Source organism: Salvelinus namaycush, chromosome 2 (genome assembly GCF_016432855.1).
Source record: "Salvelinus namaycush isolate Seneca chromosome 2, SaNama_1.0, whole genome shotgun sequence".
In the NCBI taxonomy this organism is placed as follows: Eukaryota; Metazoa; Chordata; class Actinopteri; order Salmoniformes; family Salmonidae; genus Salvelinus; species Salvelinus namaycush.
Window position 1 is genome coordinate 57,533,715 of NC_052308.1, and position 24,692 is coordinate 57,558,406.

At 40.2% G+C, this 24,692-nt stretch overlaps 2 protein-coding genes across 2 annotated transcripts in view; both read right to left on the bottom strand.

Moving 5' to 3' along the window:
- The window catches only part of LOC120064803 (CSC1-like protein 2), a 102,388-nt gene extending 98,158 nt beyond the window's left edge, over positions 1–4,230 (bottom strand). Inside the window, exon 1 of the mRNA XM_039015405.1 lies at positions 3,938–4,230. The gene's annotated coding sequence lies outside the window, so the exon portion shown is untranslated. The remainder of the gene's footprint in view (positions 1–3,937) is intronic.
- A 10,700-nt stretch (positions 4,231–14,930) lies between these two features.
- Positions 14,931–24,691, bottom strand: LOC120064814 (replication stress response regulator SDE2-like). The gene is made up of 7 exons (XM_039015416.1): positions 24,534–24,691; positions 19,972–20,089; positions 19,654–19,765; positions 19,300–19,469; positions 17,163–17,268; positions 16,639–17,023; positions 14,931–16,334 (listed from the first exon to the last, which is right to left on the bottom strand). Exons 1-7 carry the CDS (start codon positions 24,633–24,635, stop codon positions 16,116–16,118), a joined length of 1,212 nt encoding a protein of 403 aa, XP_038871344.1. The 5' UTR covers positions 24,636–24,691; the 3' UTR covers positions 14,931–16,115.
- Position 24,692: the final 1 nt, after the last annotated feature.

Genomic DNA, 24,692 nt, shown 5'->3' on the forward strand with positions numbered 1-24,692 from the left:
TGGCTGTGACACAACCTAGGATCGAACCCAGGTCTGTAGTGATACCTCAAGAATTGCGATGCAGTGCCTTAGACCGCACCACCACTCAGGAGACCAAGGAAGCAACATTTTAATTATTTTCATTCATGCACTTTCATCATCTTGCTTCCCACACACTAAAATTGTTCAGTAATTATTTTCAAAAGCAAGTGTCTGACTTTATTTTTTTCCTGCATTTTCAGACAAATGTATTTTCAGACAAATTAAATGGTTCCAAATAGGAAAACCTTCCAGAAGGACAAATAACTCTGCAGCACTCCACCAATCAGACCTTTATGTTAGAGTGGCCAGACAGAAGCCTTTATGATAGAGTGGCCAGACGGAAGCCACTCCTCAGTAAAAGGCACATGACAGCCCGCTTGGAGTTTGCCAAAAGGCACCTAAAGGACTCTCAGACCATGAGAAACAAGATTCAAGCGTCAAGTCTGGAAGAATCCTGGAACCATCCCTACGGTGAAGCACGGTGGTGGCAACATCATGCTGTGGGGATGTTTTTCAGCGGCAGGGACTGGGAGACTAGTCAGGACCGAGGGAAAGATGAACAGAGGAAAGTACAGAGAGAGATCCTTGATGAAAACCTGCTCCAGAGCATTCAGGACCTCAGACTGGGGTTAAGGTTCACCTTCCAACAGGACAACAACCCTAAGCAAACAGCCAAGATAACGCAGGAGTGGTTTCGGGACAAGTCTCAATGTCCTTGAGTGGCCCAGCCAGAGCCCAGACTTGAACATCTCTGGAGAGACCTGAGAATAGCTGTGCAGCAACGCTCCCGACCCTACCTGACAGAGCTTGAGAGGATCTGCAGGGAAACTTCCCAAATACAGGTGTGCCAAGCGTGTAGCGTCATACCCAAGAAGACTCGAAGCTGTAATCGCTCCAAAGGTGCTTCAACAAAGTACTGAGTAAAGGGTCTGAAAACTGAAATGTCACATGTACATATGTTTAAAATTTTTAGCAAAATTTCTAAAAAACTGTTTTTACTTTGTCATTATGGGGTAGTGTGTGTAGATAGATGAGTGTGAAAAAACAACACATTTTAGAACAAGGTAACATAACAAAGTGTGGAATAAGTCAAGGGGTCTGAATACACTAATCCATCTACATTGAACAAAAATAAAAACACAACCTGTTAGTGAGCATTTCTCCTTTGCCAAGATAATCCATTCACCTGACAGGTGACTTATCAAGAAGCTGATTAAACAACATGATCATTACACAGGTGCACCTTGTGCTGGGGACAATAAAAGGCCACTAAATGTGCAGTTTTGTTACACAACACAATGCCACAAATGTCAAGTTGAGGGAGCATGCATTTGGCATGCTGACTGCAGGAATGTCCACCAGAGCTGTTACTATTTCTCTACCATAAGCCGCCTCCAACATCATTTTAGAGAAATTGGCAGTACGTCCAAACGGCCTCACAACCACGTGTAACCACACCAGCCCAGCACCTCAACATCAGGCTTCTTCACCTGTCAGATCATCTGAGACCAGCCACCCAAAAAGCTGATGAAATTGAGGAATATTTGTGTCTGTAATAACGCCCTTTGAGGGGAAAACTCGTTCTGGTTGTCTGGGCCTGGCACTCAAGTGGGTGGGCCTATGCCCTCCCAGGCCCACCAATTGCTGCACCACCGCACAGTCAAGTGATATCCATACATTAAGTCCTACTGAATTTATTTCAATTGACTGATTTCCTTATATGAACTGTAACTCAGAAAAATGTGCTTATATAGCTTTGTTCTCTATATCACACAAACACAGTACCAGTCAAAAGTATGGACACTTACTCATTCAAGGGTTTTTATTTATTTTTAACATTGTAGAATAATAGTGAAGACATCAAAACTATGAAACAACAGATATGGAATCACATAGTAACCCAAAAAAGTGTTAAATAAATCAATATACATTTCAGATTCTTCAAAGTAGCCACCCTTTGCCTTGATGACAGCTTTGCACACTCTTGGCATTCTCTCAACAAGCTTCGCTTTGAATGCTTTTCAAAAAATCTTGAAGGAGTTCCCACATATGCTGAGCACTTGTCTGATTTTCCTACACTCTGTGGTCCAACTCATCCCAAACCATCTCAATTGGGTTGAGGTTGGGTGATTGTGGAGGCCAGGTAATCTGATGCAGCACTATCACGCTCCTTGGTCAAATAGCCCTTACACAGTCTGGAGGTGTGTTTTGGGTCATTGTCCTGTTGAAAAACAAATGATAGTCCCACTAAGCCCAAACCAGATGGGATGGCGAATCGATGCAGAATGCTGTGGTAGCCATGCTGGTTAAGTGTGCCTTGAATTCTAAATACATCACTGACAGTGTCACCATCACACCTCCTCCTCCATGCTTCACGGTGGGAACCACACATGCGGAGAACATCCGTTTACCTACTCTGCATCTCACAAAGACACAGCGGTTGGCACCAAAAATCACAAATTTAGACTCATCAGACCAAAGGACAGATTTCCATTGGTCTAATGTCCATTGCGCATGTTTCTTGCCCCAAGCAAGTCTCTTATTATTATTATTATTGGTGTCCTTTAGTAAGGGTTTCTTTGCAGCAATTCGACCATGAAGGCCTGATTCACGCAGTCCCCTCTGAACAGTTAATGTTGAGATGTGGCTGTTACTTGAACTCTGTGAAGTATTTATTTGGGCTGCAATTTCTGAGGCTGGTAACTAATTAACTTATCCTCTGCAGCAGAGGTAACTCTGGGTCTTCCTTTCCTGTGGCAGTCCTCATGAGAGCCAGTTTCATCATAACTCTTGATGGTTTTTGCGACTGCTCTTGAAGAAACTTTCAAAGCTCTTGACTTTATCCGCATTGACTGACCATATCTTAAAGTAATGACGAACTGTCGTTTCTCTTTACTTATTTGAGCTGTTCTTGTCATAATATGAACTTGCTCTTTTAATATCAAACAGGGCTATCTTCTGTATACCACCCCTACCTTGTCACAACACAAGTGATTGGCTCAAATGCATTAAGAAGGAAAGAATTTCCACAAATTAGGCACACCTGTTAATTGAAATGCATTCCAGGTGACTACCTCATGAAGCTGGTTGAGAGAATGCCAAGAGTGTGCAAAGCTGTCATCAAGGCAAAGAGTGGCTATTTGAAGAATCTCAAATATAAAATATATTTTGATTTGTTAACACTTTTTTGGTTACCACATGATTCCATGTGTTATTAAATAGTTTTGATGTCTTCACTATTATTCTACAATGTAGAAAATAGTAAAAATAAAGAAACTCTGGAATGAGTAGGTGGTACTATATATTTATTTATTTTTCTAAATGATTAAATATTGGATCAATTTATCTCAGAATAGTTTTGTTAGTGACATAAAACATGTAGATTAGATAGATAAACAATAATAAATAAATAAAATGTTAACTCGAGTAGTGGCAGCCAGGAAAAGTGCAACAAATTCGTTTCTGTGAGAATTACAGATGGGTCAGTTACCCCACGTTACCCTATGCCGCTAGATGGAGATTACAATATCTGTCTAGAAACTGGGCTAGACTCAAGACCGTTCCTCTCACTGGATCCTACAAAGTCTTTCTGCAAAGACAGCTCAGCGCAAAATTATTTTAAATGCGGTTCTTAGTACGTCAATTAGATCATACAACACGACGTTGTTTGGTATTGAAATAATTCTTAAAATAGTCTAGGCTACTATAAAATTATATAAAGTAGGTTATCCCTCAACTAGCCTATAGGCGTGACAGGCCCAGAGCACAATAGTGCGAATGCGATTCTGCATGATTGCTGCGCTGCGTCAACATTTTTAAACACGTGAACCCTCGCAATATATATAATATTGTATGTAGGTCTTTACCTTCTGGCCATATGTCAAAACAAATTAAATGAGGCCGCATCGTCTTTTACCTGGCAATCCAATTTGATTTTCCGTTTGTGTCTTCTCTTGCTCCAATGGCAATATCCCAAACGAGAGAGGCTAAATATATCGTTACAAATCCCCCACCAAGGTGACGAGGTCTAGAAACCAAGCAATCAGCCTCACGAGAGTAAGCTACTGAGAAGCGTCAGAAACATATTCGAAATCCATTATGGGCTTGTTGTTGCAAAAGTTAAAAAAGCGGCGAATTGCTTCACAGTCCCTTTGAACGACACCGAAAATGGACGCGAACGCTATGAATATAATTACCGGCAATTGGAAGCCCGACATATTCCATTGTGAGCCTCTCTTCCAACAACAACCTCTAGGTGGCGACAAAGTAACACTTCCGTTAGGTTTTCAGAATAAAAGTACCCTTATCCAAAAACGCATGCAAAGTCATTTTGCAAAGTGTCACTGTCAGTGCCCACAGGCATTTTGTAAAGTGCTATTTTATTTATTTCCTATTAGTTACACCTCATTGGAACACATCTGTTTTATTTACTTGAAATCTTAAGAACAAAAAATATATTGTCTTAACTAAAAACCAGTCCAGTCAGCTCACCAAAACAAATTTATTAGTATGGAAGTTGCAAATTACCAAGTGGCAACTGCAGATCATGCTGATTGCTTAGTGAGTGCCACTTCCACCCGATTCGGCTCCTACCCAGCGCAAACTCAGGACCTCTGCATCGCAAACACACATGACCGCCCTCCTAGAGCGTTCCAACCCATTGCACTGCCAAAAAAAATGCCTATTTCAATAGCGCAAGGGATGACACTTTCAAGCTGAGGAGTGAGTTTCATAGAACCCCATCTGCTACATATGCACAAATAGATCAGTAAATATGTAACAGTATCCACAAAATAAAATGAAGACTAATGATAATGTAAATTAACCATTATGATAATTTTTACACTCATCCATATTAGACTACCAGAAGACTGCTGTTTTTGAACATATTGTAGCAAATTCAGGGCTAAGCCCAATTCGGGACTCTGACACTTCTTGATGAGGTCACTAGTTGTTGTACAAAGGTCTTTACATGCTTACTGACTGCTACTGCCATCCCCATGTTTCTCTCACAAGTCCCTTGGGACACACTTCTAGTTCTAACACCAGCATAGCGAATATGTAGCCCGAACCCAGGTTACTACTACTGTGAGTCCAAAACTTAAATTGTTACACCAAGAGGTTAGAACTTTCTGATGAGATATTAAAACGTTATTTACTGTGTGTCCCTTTTGGGAAATTTGTCTTGCATCTCGACAAACAACAGCACAGCATCACCAATAAGTGGGGTGGCAGGTAGCCTAGTGGTTAGAGCGTTGGACTAGTAACCGGAAGGTTGCAAGATCGAATCCCTGAGCTGACAAGGTAAAAATCTGTTGTTCTGCCCCTGAACAAGGCACTGTTCCTAGGCCATCATTGGAAATAAGAATTTGTTCTTAACTGACTTGCCTAGTAAAATACAATAAATACATCAATCACAAGCAATAACTACAGCAGACATGTTCATTAATTCAGGTGGGGGGGTGAGCAGTTATTTATTCAACTGATTTATTCTGTTGGGAATGAATTATTTCTGGGCTCTTTGTAAAGATGGACTCTGCATCAGCAGAATGGTGGTATGAGCTGGTACTCCTGGTTGAGTGGGTGTGTTAGATCAGTGGCAATTCTCGCTCCTGCCCTCAGTACTCTCTCCAAGAACAGTGTTTCCATGTTCTTGAGATGAACTCCTGATATGTAATTAATCTCTTCATGTTGTTGTCCCTTTTTGTATATATGTTTTGTGTTTGCAGTCCAGGAGAGTTTTGAGTCAATTATAGTTCCAAGATATTTGTGTTGCTCAACTGATTCTATTTGCTCTGAGTCAATGTGAATGGGCCCGGGATCATCTTTTAAAGTTCTGAAGTTTATTGTCATTTCCTTGTTGTTGAGTCTGTTTTCCTTCCACCATTGGGTTAAATGTGTTCTTTCTGTCCTGTAGTCATCCTCGGACCCCTAGGTGTGTTCCTAGATTTGTACAATATGCTTTCTGAATGCTACTAAAGGCTGTGCACACCCAAAAGCCTTGTTTTCACCTTCATTATCTGATCAAGATGATCCAAACAAGTTCTGTCACGTTTACACATGGTAATAAAATGTGTCTGTTATCTGTCTACTGTGTCCGCATTGTGACCATATTTCCCTATAATATCTATCTGCAGTCTGCAGTAACTACAAGGAACAGTTCAGTGTTGTAGTAATTGAGACCACATATTGAGTGTCTTGGTCTGGTCTCAGTGTCTGATACATTTTTACTCGGTCTTGACTCGGTCTCAGACAATGAGGACTCATAATTTCTTGCGGAGACCAGGCAAGACCAGCAGAGTAAAAAACTCATAATTGCAGTGGTTGCGTTCCACTGCTTAGATGTTGCATGCATCAACCAATGGTTGGTGCCACGTCATTGAATGTGTCATCTACAGACAGATTGCTTTAACACATGATGTAAGATCTGGCTACGTCTATCAGTACATTTCCACATAACACAATAATTCCAATAGCCATTCGAGCTTTGCCCTCGTGTGGGAGCTAGCAAGCAGCTGAGGTAGTGCTAGGTATCAACAGCCAATCCGGTAGGGGCTGGAAGCTATAGTGAGCTTCGATTGGTCAATAGCGTCGCGTTATCGTAGAGTATTTGCATAAAGTTCAGCTTTCTCCAACTTTGGTCCTGCTCTGTTCACGCTTTCTCGCCCATGCTCACATCGCCCAATGGTCCCCCCGTCCACTTCGCTTCCCTCCACTGAAAATGAATGGGGCTCTGTTGTTTCATCGCCCCCATAGTGTTATGTGGAAATGCACTGTGAGCAGAGGAACGTGACCAGTATCAGCTTCCATTCCATCAGCGCATTAAACTGCTTCGCCAGGCCAAATATCCACACTCCTTTCATGACACATTAATATCTTATCGCCTATTGAAACATGGGCTTCCTACTTTTCCCAATAGTTACCTACCGTCCTTTACATTCGTTGAACAACTTGCAAACTTTGTGGCATTCTAATGCCAATGTTTGTCCATGGAGATTGCATGGCTGTGTGCCTGATTTTGTACACCTGTCAGCTGAAATAGCAGAATCCACTCATTTGAAGAGTGTCCACATACTTTTGTATATGTAGCGAATACTGTATCTTCACCAAATCTATGCAAATTGGTATTCTTCCTTAATTAAGACTTGAAAATGTTCAAAGTTATCTCCCTCTATAAATTGGAATTTCATTGATTTGCTGGTAGGCAAGAGTGGGAGAAATTGTTTGAAAGTTGCATGCTCACGATTAGTAAGGGGAGACTGGGGGAAGCTGTAACATATTTTGTCTTTCTATCTATTTTAGACCTGTTTGGGTTAGTGATCATTTGTAGAGTGGCTCTCTATTTGCATTTTTTTCACCTTTCTGAATGTCTTTATTTTTGTAAATTTAATTGAACACTTATTTAACTAGGCAAGTCAGTTAAGAACAAATTCTTATTTACAATGACGGCCTACCAAATGGCAAAAGGCCTAAAGAATCCATATGTAAAAAAATATATATATATATATCAGTTAAACAAAGCATATTAACTATAATTGTACATTATATATTTCGCATACAAGAAGAAACATGTTTGATTGTGTGTGTGTGTGTGTGAGTGTGAGTGTGAGTGTGAGTGTGAGTGTGAGTGTGAGTGTGTGTGTGTGTGTGTGTGTGTGTGTGTGTGTGTGTGTGTGTGTGTGTGTGTGTGTGTGTGTGTGTGTGTGTGTGTGTGTGTGTGTGTGTGTGTGTGTGTGAGTGAGTGAGTGTGAGAGTTAGGCTACATGGAGGGGATTATTGAGTAGTTTGGTTCATCAGGCTGACCCCCAGTCCTCGCTTGAAGTTATTGATTGAGGCATGATGAGGTTTTGGCAATATGAAGATAAGAATTCCAGAGTATGGTTCCTCTGTATCTGGTAGATAATTTCTTTTGTGAGGGGTGGGGAGGGGGAAGGTTATTGTAGTGTTATATAGATGGATTTCAGAATTAACCTGGAAGAATCTATTGAAGGGTTTACGTAAACTGTCTGGGAGGTATGAGTATTTGTAGATGAAAGTGCATAATTGGCGTACATTAATGTTGTAAACAGACAATGTATTGAGTTTCTCAAACAAAGTTGCAGATGGAGCTAGGTAATTAGAGGAGGTGGCTAGTCTTGCAAATGTCTTTGTATGATGAGTAATTTGTGTAGGTAGGAGGCATATGTACTGGCCAAGACAATATTACAGTAAATGAGATATGGGTAAATTAAGCTATAGTATAGAGTTAGGAAGCAAGCCTGATGAGCCAAACCCCTAATCTTTCTGATGATAACAGATTTCATTGCTTTGCTACAGACAAATGTAATATGACATTAACAGAATAACTTTTCATCAATTAGAACTAGTGGGATCTAGTGGATGTAACTTGTTCCATTTCATTCCCACCAATTGAGATTCTGTCTCTTTTCTTTACAATATTTCTTGTAAATATTTCTACTAGTTTTTAGAATAAAGTTAGATTTTTTAACATTTAAAGATCATTTGTTTATCTGAAACCATTCAGAAAATTTGTCCATACCCGAGTTGGCTTCATTAATTAGTGAATAAAAATGATTGTGTGATAAAATTAAATTGGAATCATCAGCAAAGAGAATGGGAAGTACAGTAGAAGACACAGCAGCAAGGTCATTGATATAGATTAGGAATAACAAAGGTCCAATTATCGAACCCTGTGGCACAGCACAGGATATCTTGGCCCTGGTAGATGCACAGCCGTTTGCATAAACAAATTGTTCTCTAGCATAAACATAACTATATAATCAATTATATGTTTAATCATGAAAACAGTAATAATGCAATTTAGAAGGTAGTGTTTCATGATCAACCGTGTCAAATGCTTTGGATAGATAAAAAAAATGGTTGTTAAGGGCTGTAAAGATTTTATCCACAAGTTGCAAAAGAGTAGTTTTTACAAAAAACATGTTGATGCTCATTAAGAATATGGTGTTGATTTAAATGTTTCAATATTCTCTTATACACACATTTTTCTAGGATTTTAGAAAAACATGGTAGTACAGATATTGGGCGATAATTTGTAAAAGATCTTGGATCCCAAGATTTTTAGAGGGGGATAACTTTGGCAATTTTCTAATCTTTAGGAACAATAACAATTTGCATAGATTTGGAGAATATACTGTATACACTACATATACAAACGTATGTGGACACCCTTTCAAATTAGTGGATTCATGTATTTCAGCCACACTCGTGCTGACAGGTGTACAAAATCAGGCACACCGCCATGCAATCTCCATAGACAAACATTGGCATTAGAATAGCCTTACTGAGGAGCTCAGTGACTTTCAACGTGGCACCGTCATAGTGCTCATTCCAACAAGTTGATTAGTCAAATCTCTGCCTTGCTACAGTTGCCCCGATCAACTGTAAGTGCTGTGAAGTGGAAACATCTAGGAGCATCAATGGCTCAGTCGGGAAGTGGTAGGCTGCACAAGCCCACAGAACGGGACCGCCAGGTGCTGAAGCGCGTAGTGCATAAAAATCACTGAAAATCACTCATCCTCGGTTAAAACACTCACTATCGAGTTCCAAACTGCATCTGGAAGCTACGTCAGCAAGATAACTGTTCGTCAAGAGCTTCATGAAATGGGTTTCCATGGCCGAACAGCCGCACACAAGCCTAAGATCACCATGCGCAATGCCAAGCGTCGGCTGGAGTTGTGTACAGCTCACCGCCATTGGACTTTGGAACAGTGGAAAGGCGTTCTCTGGAGTGATGAATCACGCTTCAGCATCTGGCAGTCAGACGGACAAATCTAGGTTTGGCGGACGCCAGGAGAACGCTACCTTCCCGAATGCATAGGGTCAACTGTAAAGTTTGGTGGAGGAGGAGTAATGGTCTGGGGCTGTTTTTCATGGGCTAGGCACCTTAGTTCCAGTGAAGGGACATCTAAATGCTACAGCATACAATGACATTCTAGAGGATTCTGTGCTTCCGACTTTGTGGCAACAGTTTGGGGAAGGCCCTTTCCTGTTTCAGCGTAACAATGCCCCCATGCACAAAGCGAGGTCCATACAGGAATGGTTTGTCGAGATCGGTGTGGAAGAACTTAACTGGCCTGCACAGAGCCTTGACTTCAATCCCATCGAACACCTTTGGGATGAATTGGAACGCCGACTGCGAGCCAGGCCTAATCGCCCAACATCAGTGCCCGACCTCACTAATGCTCTTGTGGCTGAATGGAAGCAATTCCCCGCAGCAATGTTCCAAGATATAGTGGAAAGCCTTCCCAGAAGAGTGGCATTGCTATCGGGAAATAAAGGCCCAGGATGGTTCTTATGAGGCTTAAGAGGTCAGAGCAAAGAAATTTGATCTGCCCGTCCAGACTGAGGTCAAATATGGAGCACTAGAATTGTATTAGGATTTAGATCCACATATGGATGTGGTATAAATCTGAACTCAAACATTTTTGTTGCTGTTTACACATTAGGGAAAGATCAGATAGGTATCAAATATTCAAAAAACAGTGCCTTCGGAAAGTATTCAGACCCCTTCACCACTAAAATAGATTTTTTGATAATTTATCTATACGCAATACCCCATAATGACAAAGTGAAAGCAGGTTCTTAGAAATGTTTGTAAATGTATAAAAAATCTAAAACGGAAATACCTCATTTACATACACTACCCTACAAAAGTTTGGGGTCACTGAGAAATGTCCTTGTTTTTGAAAGAAAAGCACCTTTTTTGTCTGTTAAAATAACATAAAATTGATCAGAAATACAGTGTAGACGTTGTTAATCTTGTAAATGACTATTGTAGCTGGAAACGGCAGATTTTTTATGGAATATCTACATAGGCGTACAGAGGCCTATTATCAGCAACCATCACTCCTGTGTTCCAATGGCACGTTGTGTTTGCTAATCCAAGTTTATCATTTTAAAAGGCTAATTGATCCTTAGAGGAGAAGTACATTAGAGTGTCTAGTTTGAGAAACAGACACCTCACAAGTCCTCAACTGGCAGCTTCATTAAAAAGTACCCGCAAAACACCAGGCTCAACATCAACAGTGAAGAGGCGACTCCGGGATGCTGGAGTCGAGGGGTCTGAATACTTTCCGAATGCACTGTAATTAGCAAAAGATCGGAATTGGGCTGCCTATGTTACGCAACTTTAATAACAAAGGAAGTAAGCTCAATTGTTCATGCTTTTATTCACCCTGAAATAAGACTTTATTATTACGCTGATAAGTGATAAACCACCCACTGCCAAGAATTCTACAATCTGTGGAGAGCAATTGTAAATATTAAATTGTAACCATCATTTTTTCCCAATTTGGTGTACATGATCTGTCAGGTTAACTGCCTGTCAATCTTTTGAACACTTTGTAAAAGACATGTTTTAACATTTTCTTTAGAAAGTCACCTGATCAAATACAGTAGTTTGATAGCCCAAATACACTACTTATTATTGCTGTGTTTTATTTATTTTACATTGACATAGAAAATTGCAATGAGAAAATCGACATTGAAGTCTTCAGCCTACCCTGGAAGCCTGTGTTTCAGACATAAGGAAGTAGATGGCGGCAAATGTTTTACTTTTAAACTCAGATAAAACTAAGATGCTAGTTCTAGGCCCCAAGAAACAAAGAGATCTGCTGTTTAATCTGACAGTTAATCTCGATGGTTGTACAGTCGTCTCAAATAAAACTGTGAACAGGAGGTTGGTGGTACCTTAATTGGGGAGGACGGGCTCGTGGTTGGTATCAAATACATCAAACACATTGTTTCCATGTGTTTGATGGCATTCCATTTTTTCCATTCCAGCCATTATTATGAGCCGTCCTCCCCTCAGTAGCCTCCACTGCGAAGGACCTCGTCGTTACTCTGGACCCTTTTCTCTCTTTTGACGAACATATACAAATTGTTTCAAGAGCAGCATTTTTCCCATCTTCGTAACATTGATAAAAAACCTGAGACTTTTGTCAAATAATGATGCAGAAAGACTAACCATGCACAAAAAGCACAAAATAAACTTCAGCTAGTGATAAATATGGTTGATAAAATCTTGACTAGAGCCCAAAGATGTGATCAAATTATTCAACACTGGCTTCCTGTTAAGGCTAGGATCTGATTTCAAGGTTTTACTGCTAACCTACAAAGCATTACATGGACCTATCTCTCCAATTTGGTGCTGCCATACATATCTATGGTCACAAGATGAAGGCCTCCTTATTGTTCCTAGAATTTCTAAGCAAACATCTGGTGGTAGTGCTTTCCCCAATTTTTATGGAATGGTCTGCTGATCCATGTGAGAGACGCAGACTAGGTCTTGACCTTTAAGTCTTTACTGAAGACTAATCTCTTCAGTAGGTCTTATGATCGAGTTTAGTCTTGACTTGGGGTGTGAAGGTGAATGGCAAGGCACTGTGACAAAACACCCTTGCTGTCTCTGCCTGGCAGGCTCCCCTCTCTCCACTTGGATTCTCTGCCTGTGTCCCTATTACGGAGGCTGAGTCACTGGCTTTTTTGATACATGTGAACATATCATCGTAATGTATGTTTTTTCAATATAGTTTAATCAGATTATTGAAATTTATTCGGGAGTTTTGCCGTGTTCCGTCCTCTGACTGTGTTTACGTCGGAGAGATTTGTGCCACTCGGCTAGTGCCAATGCTAAGTGAAGAGGGAAATTTGCCATTCTGAATCCAAACAACGACTCATCTGGACAGAGGACACCTTGTTCAACATTCTGATGAAAGATCAGCAAAAGTAAGACCCAATTTATGATGTTATTTCATATATCTGTCGTGCATGTGAATTGGTCGTGGGCGCCCAAGTGTTTCTGGCTATTGTGGCTACGCAAATATAGCGCTACATTTTGTTTTCGCTGTAAAACATTTAATAAATCGGAAATATTGTTTGGAATCACAAGATGCCTATCTTTCAATTGCTGCACACTATGTATTTTTCAGAAATGTTTTATGATGAGTAATTAGCTATTTGACGTTGGTGTCTGTAAATATTATGGCTACTTTCGGTGCAATTTCTGATTGTAGCTGAAATGTAAACTATGGTTTATACCTGAAATATGCACATTTTTCAAACAAAACATATGCTATACAATAAATATGTTATCAGACTGTCATCTGATGAATTTGTTTCTTGGTTAGTGGCTATTTATATCTTTATTTGGTCGAATTTGTGATAGCACCTGATGGAGTAAGAAACTGATGGAGTAAGAAAAGTGGTGTCTTTTGCTAACGTGGTTAGCTAATAGATTTACATATTTTGTCTTCCCTGTAAAACATTTTAAAAATCGGACATGTTGGCTTGATTCACAAGATGTGTACCTTTCATATGCTGTATTGGACTTGTTAATGTGTGAAAGTTAAATATTTAAAAAAATATATCTTTTGAATTTCACGCCCTGCACTTGAGCTGGATGTTGTCATAGGTGTACCGGTGTCGGGCTGCAGCCATAACAGGTTAAGTATGCTCCCTCTAATTCTCTCATCCCTCTCTGTCTCCCCTCCTGGAGGACCTAGGACCATGCCTCAGGATTACCTGGCCTGACAACTCTTGGCTGTCCCCGTCCCCAGTTCACCTTGTCGTGCTGCTGCTCCAGTTTCTGCTGTTCTGCCTGCAGCTATGGAACCCTGACCAGTTCACTGGACGTGCTACCTTGACCTGCTGTTTTGACCCTCTTTCTCACTCTCTACCATACCTTCTGTCTCAAGCTCTGAATGCTCTGCTATGAAAAGCCAAATGACATTTACTTCTGAGGTGCTGACCCTTTATAATCACTATGATTATTATTTGACCCTGCTGGTCATCAATGAATGTTTGAACATCTTGAAGAACTATAGGTTTCTTCCTAGGTTCCTGTCTTTCTAGGGAGTATTTCCAAGCCACAGTGCTTCTACATCTGCATTGCTTGCTCTTTGGGTTTTTAGGCTGGGTTTCTGTATGATGATGTAAAAAGGCTTTATAAATACATTTGATTGATTGATCTAGGGCTACTTAAGACAGAGCTTTTCAAAACCAAAGTGTAGATATAATCCTATTTTTTTTCAATTATCTTTGTTCTATATGCAGGTAATATGATTTTTGTGATGTCTTTTCGCGGTCTAGAATATTTCCTGCTGTTCACAGGCGACTGGTCATTTCAAGTAATTACATATACCAATTGATTCTTGAAGAATGTCTTTGGCAATATTAGTCCATTGTTTTTAGTCATATATAATGAACAAAAATACAAACGCAATATGTCACAATTTCAACGATTTTACTGAGTTACAGTCAACTGAAATCAGTCAATTGAAATAAATTAATTAGGCCTTAATCTATGGATTTCACGACTGGGCAGGAGCGCAGCCATGGGTGGGACTGGAAGGACATAGACCCACCCACTTGGGAGCCAGGCCCAGCCAATCAGAATGAGTTTATCCCCACAAAAGGCCTTTATTACAGACAGAAATACTCAGTTTTATCAGCTGTCCGAGTGGCTGGTCTCAGACAATCCCGCAGGTGAAGAAGCCAGATGTGGAGGTCCTTAGCTGGTGTGGTTACACGTAGTCTGCGGTTGTCAGGCCGGTTGGATGTACTGCCAAATTCTCTAAAACAACATTGGAGGCAGCGTTTGGTAGAGAAATGAACATTAAATTCTCTGGCAACAGCTCTTGTGGACATTCCTGCAGTCAGCATGCCAATTGCACACTCCCTCCGATCTGTGGCATTGTGCTGTGTGATAAAACTGCACCTTTGTGTCCTTTTATTGGCCCCAGCACAAAGTGCACCTGTGTAATGATCATGCTGTTTAACAAAAGGGTGCACAAAATGAGATAGAATTTTTCAATACACACAAAAAAAAAAAAAATTAAGATATTTTATTTCAGCTCAAGAAACATGGGACCAACACTTCACATGTTGCGTCTTATTTTTGTTCAGTATAAGTGTTTGTAAACAATTTGTAGTTTAAAATTAAAACCACCATGCCAATCTCCAACTATCAATCCTTGCATCCAGCTCTCTGTGCATTTGAGAATGGTTACATTTCCTCAGCCCCATCCCTCAACTTACCAAACAAAGTGAAAGGGGCAGGCTGTTGAAATGGCAGGATGTGGCTTTAAATGAATTCACCTTTGTTAACTAGATTTGTGATTTCTTTTAAAGTCAAGCTTGATTTAAAACATCTGATAACCCCTTTTGTTCTATGAGGAGAAAAATATTGTTTATGGTTTAAAAAAAATTGAAGTCACATTTATGTACTTTTACTTAATACAATAACTCCTTGAAATTTTGAGAAAGGCCTTTTATTCAACCATATATCCAAATAAGGAACATGGGTACAGAAAAACAAGAAAGCAATTTCCAGAGTTATGAACCTAATTTTAAAGCCAAATAATTACTCTGTCCTAAAAAGATTTTGGTTGTGAGAACCACTCACTAACCAGGTTGCCATCCAACCTTTTTATGTGAGTAAAGTACGTTGGATGAAAAAAAGTCACAACAGTCCTGATGGAAACAGCAAATAGCGTCAGTAAACTTTCCAAATGTCAACAAAACACAGAAGGCTAGACAAGGTGGGAACTTTGTGTTTCTGGAAAATTAATTACACGACAAATGGCAGTGGAAACACCTTCATACTCTAAATGTTGATATAATAACCATCATAGCAAAGTAAACTTGGAGTCACGTGATGGTAACATCTCTAGTTGGAAAATGCGCATTCCGTTTTAGAATATTTGCATGAAAATCTGTGACCAATTGGATAAAAACCTAGCTACTGTGATAAAGAGACACTTAATTTAATTTGTGCCACTTCATCCAACATAAGGGACAGTACAATGACCTAAGAAATTTAAAAAGTAAAATCTACTCTAGAAAAAGTGTCTGAAATGAATTGAGAAAAGGAGAATTCTGGGATATATCCAATAGCCTGTGACAATCTTTAAATTGTGTCCACTATTTGGGGCAAACAAGAATAATCAGACACTTTGAATCTGGGGCTCATGGCATAGTTATATCTGTTACCTTAATTGTCACCAAGTTATCAGGAGTCCAACTCAGCATAAGACTCATTATTATACAGTGCTGTAATAGAAACTAGGCAGTCATTGCTTCTTGCCCTTGCTAGGTTTGGCCATTAGGGCAGGATCGATGTCCTCTGCAGAAAGCCCTACGGTGGAGAAAAGGCGAGCAGCGCGCTCGGACAGGGTTCCCCCACACTTCATCCCCCGTGCAATCAGTTCCGCCTTTAGCCTGTCCAACCCCAAAGTCTCCAACTCCTTGTCTGAGTGCACTGCCTGGAGGTCTAAGGGCCCATCTTCACACTGCATACCAGGGGAGAAACACACATGAGTTCATCTTTAAAAGTAACTGTTCATTACACTGTTCTATTTTGCATGACTGCAGTTGGTCTTGTTGCAAAGTCCTTTTCGTGGTGCATTGTGAGCCATTAAACATCTTTGGTTATCCCAACATCTCATTTGCATTATGATCACAAGGAAAGCGGCTTAATTTCTGGGATGACCCAGAACGAAGGAGCAAGTATGGATAATGCAAATGTAAAACATTAAATAATGAACTAACAAGGCCCAAGAGGACAAATCTTGAGTGGAACATTAAGAAACTCACAGCGGCTTGGTTGACGCTACTCTGAGCTACGCTTAGATTGTCGGCCTTTGGGAATGTTTCTTCTGTGGGGACCACCTCCTTCTGCTCCCCACTACCACTGGTACCCAAAGCTGCTGCCTCTGCTTGAGATTGTGTCTGCACCTCTGCTGGGCTCTCTGGAGAGCTGGGTCCTGAGATGGAGTTGCTGCTTGCGCTAGGAGCTTCCGGAGTTGCTGTTTGTTCCGCTCTGCTCAGAGAGGCAGATGTGTGAGCTGACGTTGCTCCCTTTACAGGACAATCGGGTACACCTGAACCGGAAGCAGATGTGGAGGGAGAGTTCCCGCTTTCGCTTGCATCATCGTCATCCTCGGAGCTGTCCAGGTCATCCAGGCCACCAACACCAGTCCTGTAATATCCAAAACATTTCACTATCACTTTTGTCCCCATGACATTTTTTTGGCATGTTTTTATTTAAGAGACTGCAAAGATGATTATTATTATTTTTTTAACAAAAATGTTAAACCAGGATGACAAAGCTCATTCACCAAAAGCATTTCTTCTTGCTTTTCCCTTGGCCTTTGTTTGGAGGTGGCTTTTTGCGTTTCGGTGCCTCGTCTACTTTCACTAGTCCGCTGGAAGAGGCTTGCATTCCTAAAAAAACAGACTGTTAGACTCACCCTTGAATTTGTTCTATGGAACAAACAGCCCTTTACATTGTAATCATTTTCCACAGCACAGATCATTAAGAAACATATATTCAGCACTAGTCAAATGTTTGAATACACTTACTCATTCAAGGGTTTTTCTTTATGTTTACTATTTTCTACATGGTAGAATAATAGTGAAAACAACAAAACTATGAAATAACATATGGAATCATGTAGTAACCAAAAGTGTTAGACAAATCAAAATATATTTTATATTTGAGATTCTTCAAATCGCCACCCTTTGCCTTAATGACAGCTTTACAAAAGCTTGACATTCTCTCAACCAGCTTCACCTGGAATGTTTTTCCAACAATCTTGAAGGAGTTACCACATATGCTGAGCACTTGTTGGCTGCTTTTCCTTCACTCTGCGGTCCAATTCATCCCAAACCATCTCAGTTGGGTTGAGGTCAGGTGATTGTGGAGGCTAGGTCACTAGGTCACAGGCTAGGTCTAGGTCACAGGCTAGGTCACATCACTCTCCTTCTTGGTAAAATAGCACTTACGCAGCCTAGAGGTGTTGAAAAACACATTTTATTCCCACTAATCCCAAACCAGATGGGATGGTGCATCGCTGCAGAATGCCGTGGTAGCCATGCTGGTTAAGCGTGCCTTGAATTCTAAATAAATCACAGACAGTGTTACCAGCAAAGCACCCCCACACCATAATGCCTTCACCTCCATGCTTTACAGTGGGAAATACACATACAGAGATCACCCGTTCACCGACACAGCGTCTCACAAAGACACGGCCGTTGGAACCAAAAATCTCCAATTTGGACTCATCAGACCAGTCTAATGTCCATTGCTCGCGTTTCTTGGCCCAAGCAAGTCTCTTCTTATTCTTGGTGTCCTTTAGTGGTTTCTTTGCAGCAATTCGACCATGAAGGCCTAATTCACAGTCTCCTCTGAACAGTTGACGTTGAGATGAGTCTGTTACTTGAATTCTGTGAAGCATTTATTTGGGCTGCAATTTCTGAGGCTGGTAACTCTAATGAACTTATCCTCTGCAGCAGAGGTAACTCTAGGTCTTCCATTCCTGTGGCGGTCCTCATGAAAGCCAGTTTCATCATAGCGCTTGATGGTTTTTGTGAATGCACTTGAAGAAACTTTAAGTTCTTGAAATGTTCCATAATGACTGACCTTCATGCTTAGAGGTGACTGAGGGACTGTCGTTTCTCTTTGCTTATTTGAGCTGTTCTTGACTAGTTAAAATAAAAATGTCAAGTCAATTAAGAACTAATTCTTATTTACAAACCCGGACAACGCTGGGCCAATTGTGCGCAACCCTATGGGACACCCAATCACAGTCGGTTGTGATATAGCCTTAAGTCGAACCAGTGTCTGTAGTGACGCCTCTAGCACTGAAATGCAGCGCCTTAGACCGCTGCGCCACTCGGGAGCCAAAATATAGACTTGGTCTTTTACCAAATAGGGCTATCTTCTGTAAAGCCCCCCCTACCTTGTCACAACAACTTATTGGCTCAAATGCATTAAGGAAAGAAATTCCACAAATGAACTTTTAACAAGGCACACCTTAATTGAAATGCATTCCAGGTGACTACCTCATGAAGTTGGTTGACAGAATGCCAAGAGTGTGCAAAGATGTCAAGGCAATCGGTGGCTACTTTGATGAATCTAACATCTAAAATATATTTTGATTTGTTTAACACTTTTTGGATTACTACATGATCACATATGTTATTTCATAGCTTTGATGTCTTCACTATTATACAATGTAGAAAATTGTAAAAATAAAAGAAAAACCCTTGAATGACTAGGTGTTCTAAAACTTGTACCCGGTAGTGTATATATAAATACATGTCCATAAAAATGACACCAGGGGCTCTGCATCCTGTGCAGCTTCCGTGTGTCTCCGAGGGGTTGGGTGAAAAACAAACATTACCATTCTTACAAATGGACAATACTCATACTATTCTACCATTTCATTCTAAATATCTATTTGAAATTTGTGCCTTTTAAAACCGAGTCCTCCAGGCGTTCTGAGAGGTCGTGGCACTGCTGCTCGTACTCTGGGTCTGTAAAGTGATGCTTGGGCTCAGCCAGCTTCCTCTGCAGTCTCTCCAGACGCCTTTGCTCTTTCTCTGCCTCGCGGTCTGCCTGCTTCTTAAGCCACTCTGCCATCCTGAAGACACACACACAATGTGACTATATTTTCATTTCCTATTTATTCATGCAATTTATCCATTCCATTGTACCAAAAGTGCAAACTGACAATCAAATCCACCTGGCGAGCTTCATCAAAAACACCTATTTAGAGAAATACTTCAAATACCAGATAAAACTGAGTCTGTGGGTGACCATCTTACTCTTTCTCATGGTTGACATCTCTTAGTCTCCTTCCGCTTAGGTCCCTGCAGGCTTCGCGGTTTGTGGTCTTCTCAATTTGTGCCCCAAGAGCCCTAAGCATTGACCCAAAGCCTGCCAGTTACAAATAATGGAACAGTTAGTTTTTCATATACTCACTTATTCAGAATAATGTAAGCAACATTTCACACCTGTCCACTAACTTTAGGCTTAACAGTAAATTATAATTTTCTTAAGTAGCTAGCTAAATAGAAGTTATAGTAATGAACCTGTTACTGTAAGTCTAAGGGACAAGCAGACTTTAATAACTACTTAGTTACCTCCTTTCCCTCCACAGAGACGAGGCTCCAGTCGATACACCGCTCCAGCCTGCAATTTCTCATCAAGCTCTGATAGTCGTCCATTATTCTTGACATAGAGATCCGATGACGGGATTCCCTGAAAGCAATAGAAGAAACGTTAGGCAAGTAGCTAGCTAGTAGGGATGTAATGATTGAACAATACACATCAGTCCCCGGTTCAAATGTTTAAGATATGAGTGTGGTTGGTCTTCAGGACTCCAAACCGATCCAAATGTAGCATAGGCCAGGAAATCGATTCAAACGTTACGAATCACCTGCTCCAATTTTTTTCCTCAAATTACTTTCTACCTTCGGAAAATAACTAATATTTTGTAACAACTACGTTCTCTCCTTCAGTGTAGAACTAAGCATTTAATTGTGTTGACAGTCATTGAGCTTCAACCCCAGGAAATATCAGTAGCCTAGTCAAAAAGCACGCTGTATGCAGCTTGGCGCGCTGATCAACGAGAGGTAGGCTTATTCCTGATCTGGCACATCTATGCGTCACCTTTAGCATTCAAATGTTTGTAAAATGGCTTGCGCAATAATAGGCTTTATTAGATGAGTATATCATTTGCTAGGTTATTAAATCAAACGTGCTGTTACCGGAATAAATGTAGCCTAAGCTACCGCAGGAGACAACTCATCTGGATACACACATGATGATCGGAGATTACATTTGATTTTACTTTGATTGTTCAGGTTCACCATCAGCAATAGTTTCACTTGAAAACAGAGTGCGCACACACACACACACACACAGTGCATTCAGAAAGTGACGCAGCGGCCTAAGGCACTGCATCTCAGTGCAAGAGGCTTCACTACAGTCCCTGGTTCAAATCCAGGCTATATCACATCCAGCCGTGATTGGGAGTCCCATGGGGTCTCACACAATTGGCCCAGCGTCGTCCGGTGTAGGCCGTCATTGTAAATAAGAATTTGTTCTTAACTGACTTGCCTAGATAAAAAAAAAGTGAACTTTATTTAAGTATTCAGACCCCTTGACTTTATCCACATTCACATTCATACAGCCTTACTCTAAAAAATAAATAATGTTTTATTCCCCTCCATCTACACAAAATACTACATTATGACAAAGCAAAAACTGGATTTTAGAAATGTTTGCTAATTTATTAAAAATAAACACTAAAATATCACATTTACATAAGTTTCAGACCTTTTACTTTACTTTGTTGAAGCACCTTTGGCAGCGATTACAGACTCGAGTCTTCTTGGGTATGACTTCTTTAGCTACTCGCACTGCATGGTTGAAGCAGGAGAAGAAGAGAAGCTCACTCATGTGTGTCAAAACCATTTGATGAGACGGAGTGAAATCCAAATTCATGCCATTTATTAATTGGCTATGGCTTCGCTATTTTTTTAAAGATAATATTGATACATTACTAGCTCCAACACTTTAAATCTGATGGTGATTTCAGCTGAAAAGTCAGGAGTGTGCACTTTCAAAAGCGGTGGGCAACATCCTAAATTGTCCGAAAATGGTGGTGGAAGATGTTTTAAGACAGTACACATATTTTTCCTGTTCTATTTCCGGCGGCTCGCCATTATAGAAAGCAAAGGAGGAAAATTATGCTTTTGCAGCCTGAATGGAAGATGCTTTATGTACGAGCCGTTCCACGGGGTACACGAGTGTATTACCGGGAACGCACATCAATCCTAGATGATTGTGCAGATCTAGCGCCCACTATCGGCTGCCTAGGCTATATAAAACGTAATCTCATTAACAATTGTGATTATCTTTGTCAAAGATTAAGGATATACTGACAAGATACATGTCTCTCCGCCCAAATAATGGGTCGTGGTCCGCAAAGAGGCACAGCGGGCTGTCTAGCTTCCGCCTATCCTTTATCTGGATTGGTGGATAAATCTCATTACTGTACTCCTTTTTTATATATTAAAATGAGGGTTGTGACGTCAACCGCCTGTATTCAATGGAGAGAGATGCTATGCTACTCGCTTCATTACATGAACATGCATAGCAATTTAGAAACAACTCGGACAGTGTTTTATATCAAATTTGACGGGATGCCACGTGTCCTACTTATATCAGCACACTCTTAACTTGTGCATTACGAAACTTCTATTTGATCAAATAACCTCACATATCAAATAAGCCAACAAAAAAAAATGTTTACCAAATTCGACACTCATTGACCTCCATAGAAAAACTCCTTTCTTAATGGGCAAAACAACAAAACACGCCACCTGCTGGAGGGAGACAGATTTTCAGCCGAGTTGGGCCTCTCTGCCTTTGTAAGGGAGGAGACTTCACTTCCTTTCTTTGCACAAACAGAAACTCTTGGCCAAACCCATCTCTTCCGCTAATGTCACCCATGTTTACCATGGCCCCCAAAAACATGAGTTTTTTCAAGAATTTTTACGATACAGCCTATTTTGACTTTGTGGCTGTGGATTCTAGTGGACATCAGTTTAAGCACCGCCTTCGCCCAATCCTGATTCATCCAAATAATCACAGTCAAAAACCCAAAACCAGGAAAAACTGCTGCTTCTTATTAAAAATGCTTTGTCAATGTACAAATACAACAAGGCATACAAATATTCCTGTACCAAGAAAGTTTTCTTCACATAAATGAACTTCCCATTCCTAGATAGTCAAAATTCAACTGGTTAATGGCCTTCATGGCTTTCTTTGAGATGGAAAGAGAGTAAGCTGGATAAATGCATCTGGATAAACTTTCTATTTTAGTTAAATATATGCGACCAAATAGATATATCTCTTTGCATCCATCTGTTAAGTCTGGCCTTGCGTTCATCCAAATTATTCCAGACACTGAAAGTCTCACTTATCTTGACATCTTTGGTAATATGTATACCTAGATATTTGTCTGTGGATTTAATTGGAATATCATGAGCCACCACAAGGTGACAGTCATGTAAGAGCCATTAATTCACACTTCCTTAAATGAAGGTGTAAAAACGTAAGCTTTGGGAAATCGTTTTATGGTTTGGAGAGCTTTTGGAACCTGGACAATATGTCTCAAACACAAACTGCCAGCTGATTTTTGAAAATCTGGTCATCAAAAACACTCAGCTGTTCTATATCAGAATTCTTGATAAGAATTGACAGCATTTATGCAGCCATAAGAAAGAGTGATAGTGAAATAGAGCAGCCTTGTTTAATTCCACAATTTATGTCAAATCGTGGCGAAGTCCCTAGTGTTAAGGACACTGAGCTATTAGTGTTTTGATAAAAGGATCTAATCATGTTCCTGAACTTTTCTCCAAAACCATAAAGCTCCAAAGGACAGAAAATAAGGGTGTTCAAACATGTCAAATGTTTTGTAAAAAAAATTAAAAAAATAAGAAAATCAAGAAAAAGAGTAAATCCATCATTTATCAGATTCGAGCAAGTCTTGGACCAAGCATATGTTGTTCTACTTGGGCTTTGACAGATTCTTGCTGTTTCATCTGTACACAAGAGATTAATAAAAATAAACAACTGAACCAGCACGTGAATCCCCCCCTTTCTAGCTCTGACTCAAATGATGGCTACTTTGAGGAAAATGTTCATTTATATCCATGTGATATGTGCTTGTCCCCCATAGCTATTTTAAGATTAAAGCACTAAATGTAAACCACTCTGGATTACAGCATCTGCTAAATCAGGGGGGTCCTCAAACTTTTTCAATTGGGGGCCCCACTTCCAGCATTGGGTAATATCCAGCGCCCCCCACGTCTATTTCTATAGGCAAAAGCACTGTCCATGAAACAAACCGTTCACACTCCTTGTTGGTGGAGAGAATTTTGCAGGGTTAAAGCTTATTTCCTTCAATTCTACACATTGTTATGGGGCGCACACAAAAAATGTGCAGTTTTAAAGCTACTTTTTGTTTTGCAATTCTATACATTTAGCTATGTCTAATGTGTATTCATGTAATATTTGAGTGACAAAATTACAACAATATCTATGGGCAACAAAAAAAAACACTGCTGACACAGGCTAGTTGATCTGGACATTTCTGACATGTTATAAATAACTATCTAAAAAGGTATGCAATGACAAACATGACAAGAGAACCTGATGTTGCACTACTCAATTTCGAAATTGCACCTTGTGCATTCTACTATTACAACTTTCAAGAGAATGTTTAAAGCCGGACGGAGGTCTTTATAAACCCACCAAAAAGTTTGGGAACCATGTGCTAAACGACTAAAATGTTTTTAAAATGTTTCGTTATTGAATCGCATCAGAGCCCATCTAACGTTAAAATGTGTATCGAATAGTCTTGAAAATGAAAGATGCACATCCATACTAGTATTAGTACTGCCAGTACTAGCTAGCTAGTTATATAAAAACAAAAAAATACAGCGCAGAATAGCATAGCAGAAAATACTATGTATGTTCAAGTCCTGGTTGGCAAAGTTTGTTAAACTAGATAGCTAGCTAGCTCCCGCTAATACCGCGTTAGTTATCTAGCTACCAGTAGCTAGCTTGTTGGATGTGGAACCTATTAAGTAATATTTCAGTTTAATTGATAAAACGACGTTTTGATACTAACCTTCTCTTTCGTAAAATTATCAACTAGATCACGAACAGATGCTCCAGTAGGAAAAGAAGCATTGCAAAAATGAAGAAGTGGACCAGAAAGAAACAACTCCATGATGTTGCCAAAGAGAGCACAGAAATGTAAGGATACTTTGTCGAGCTACTACCGGAT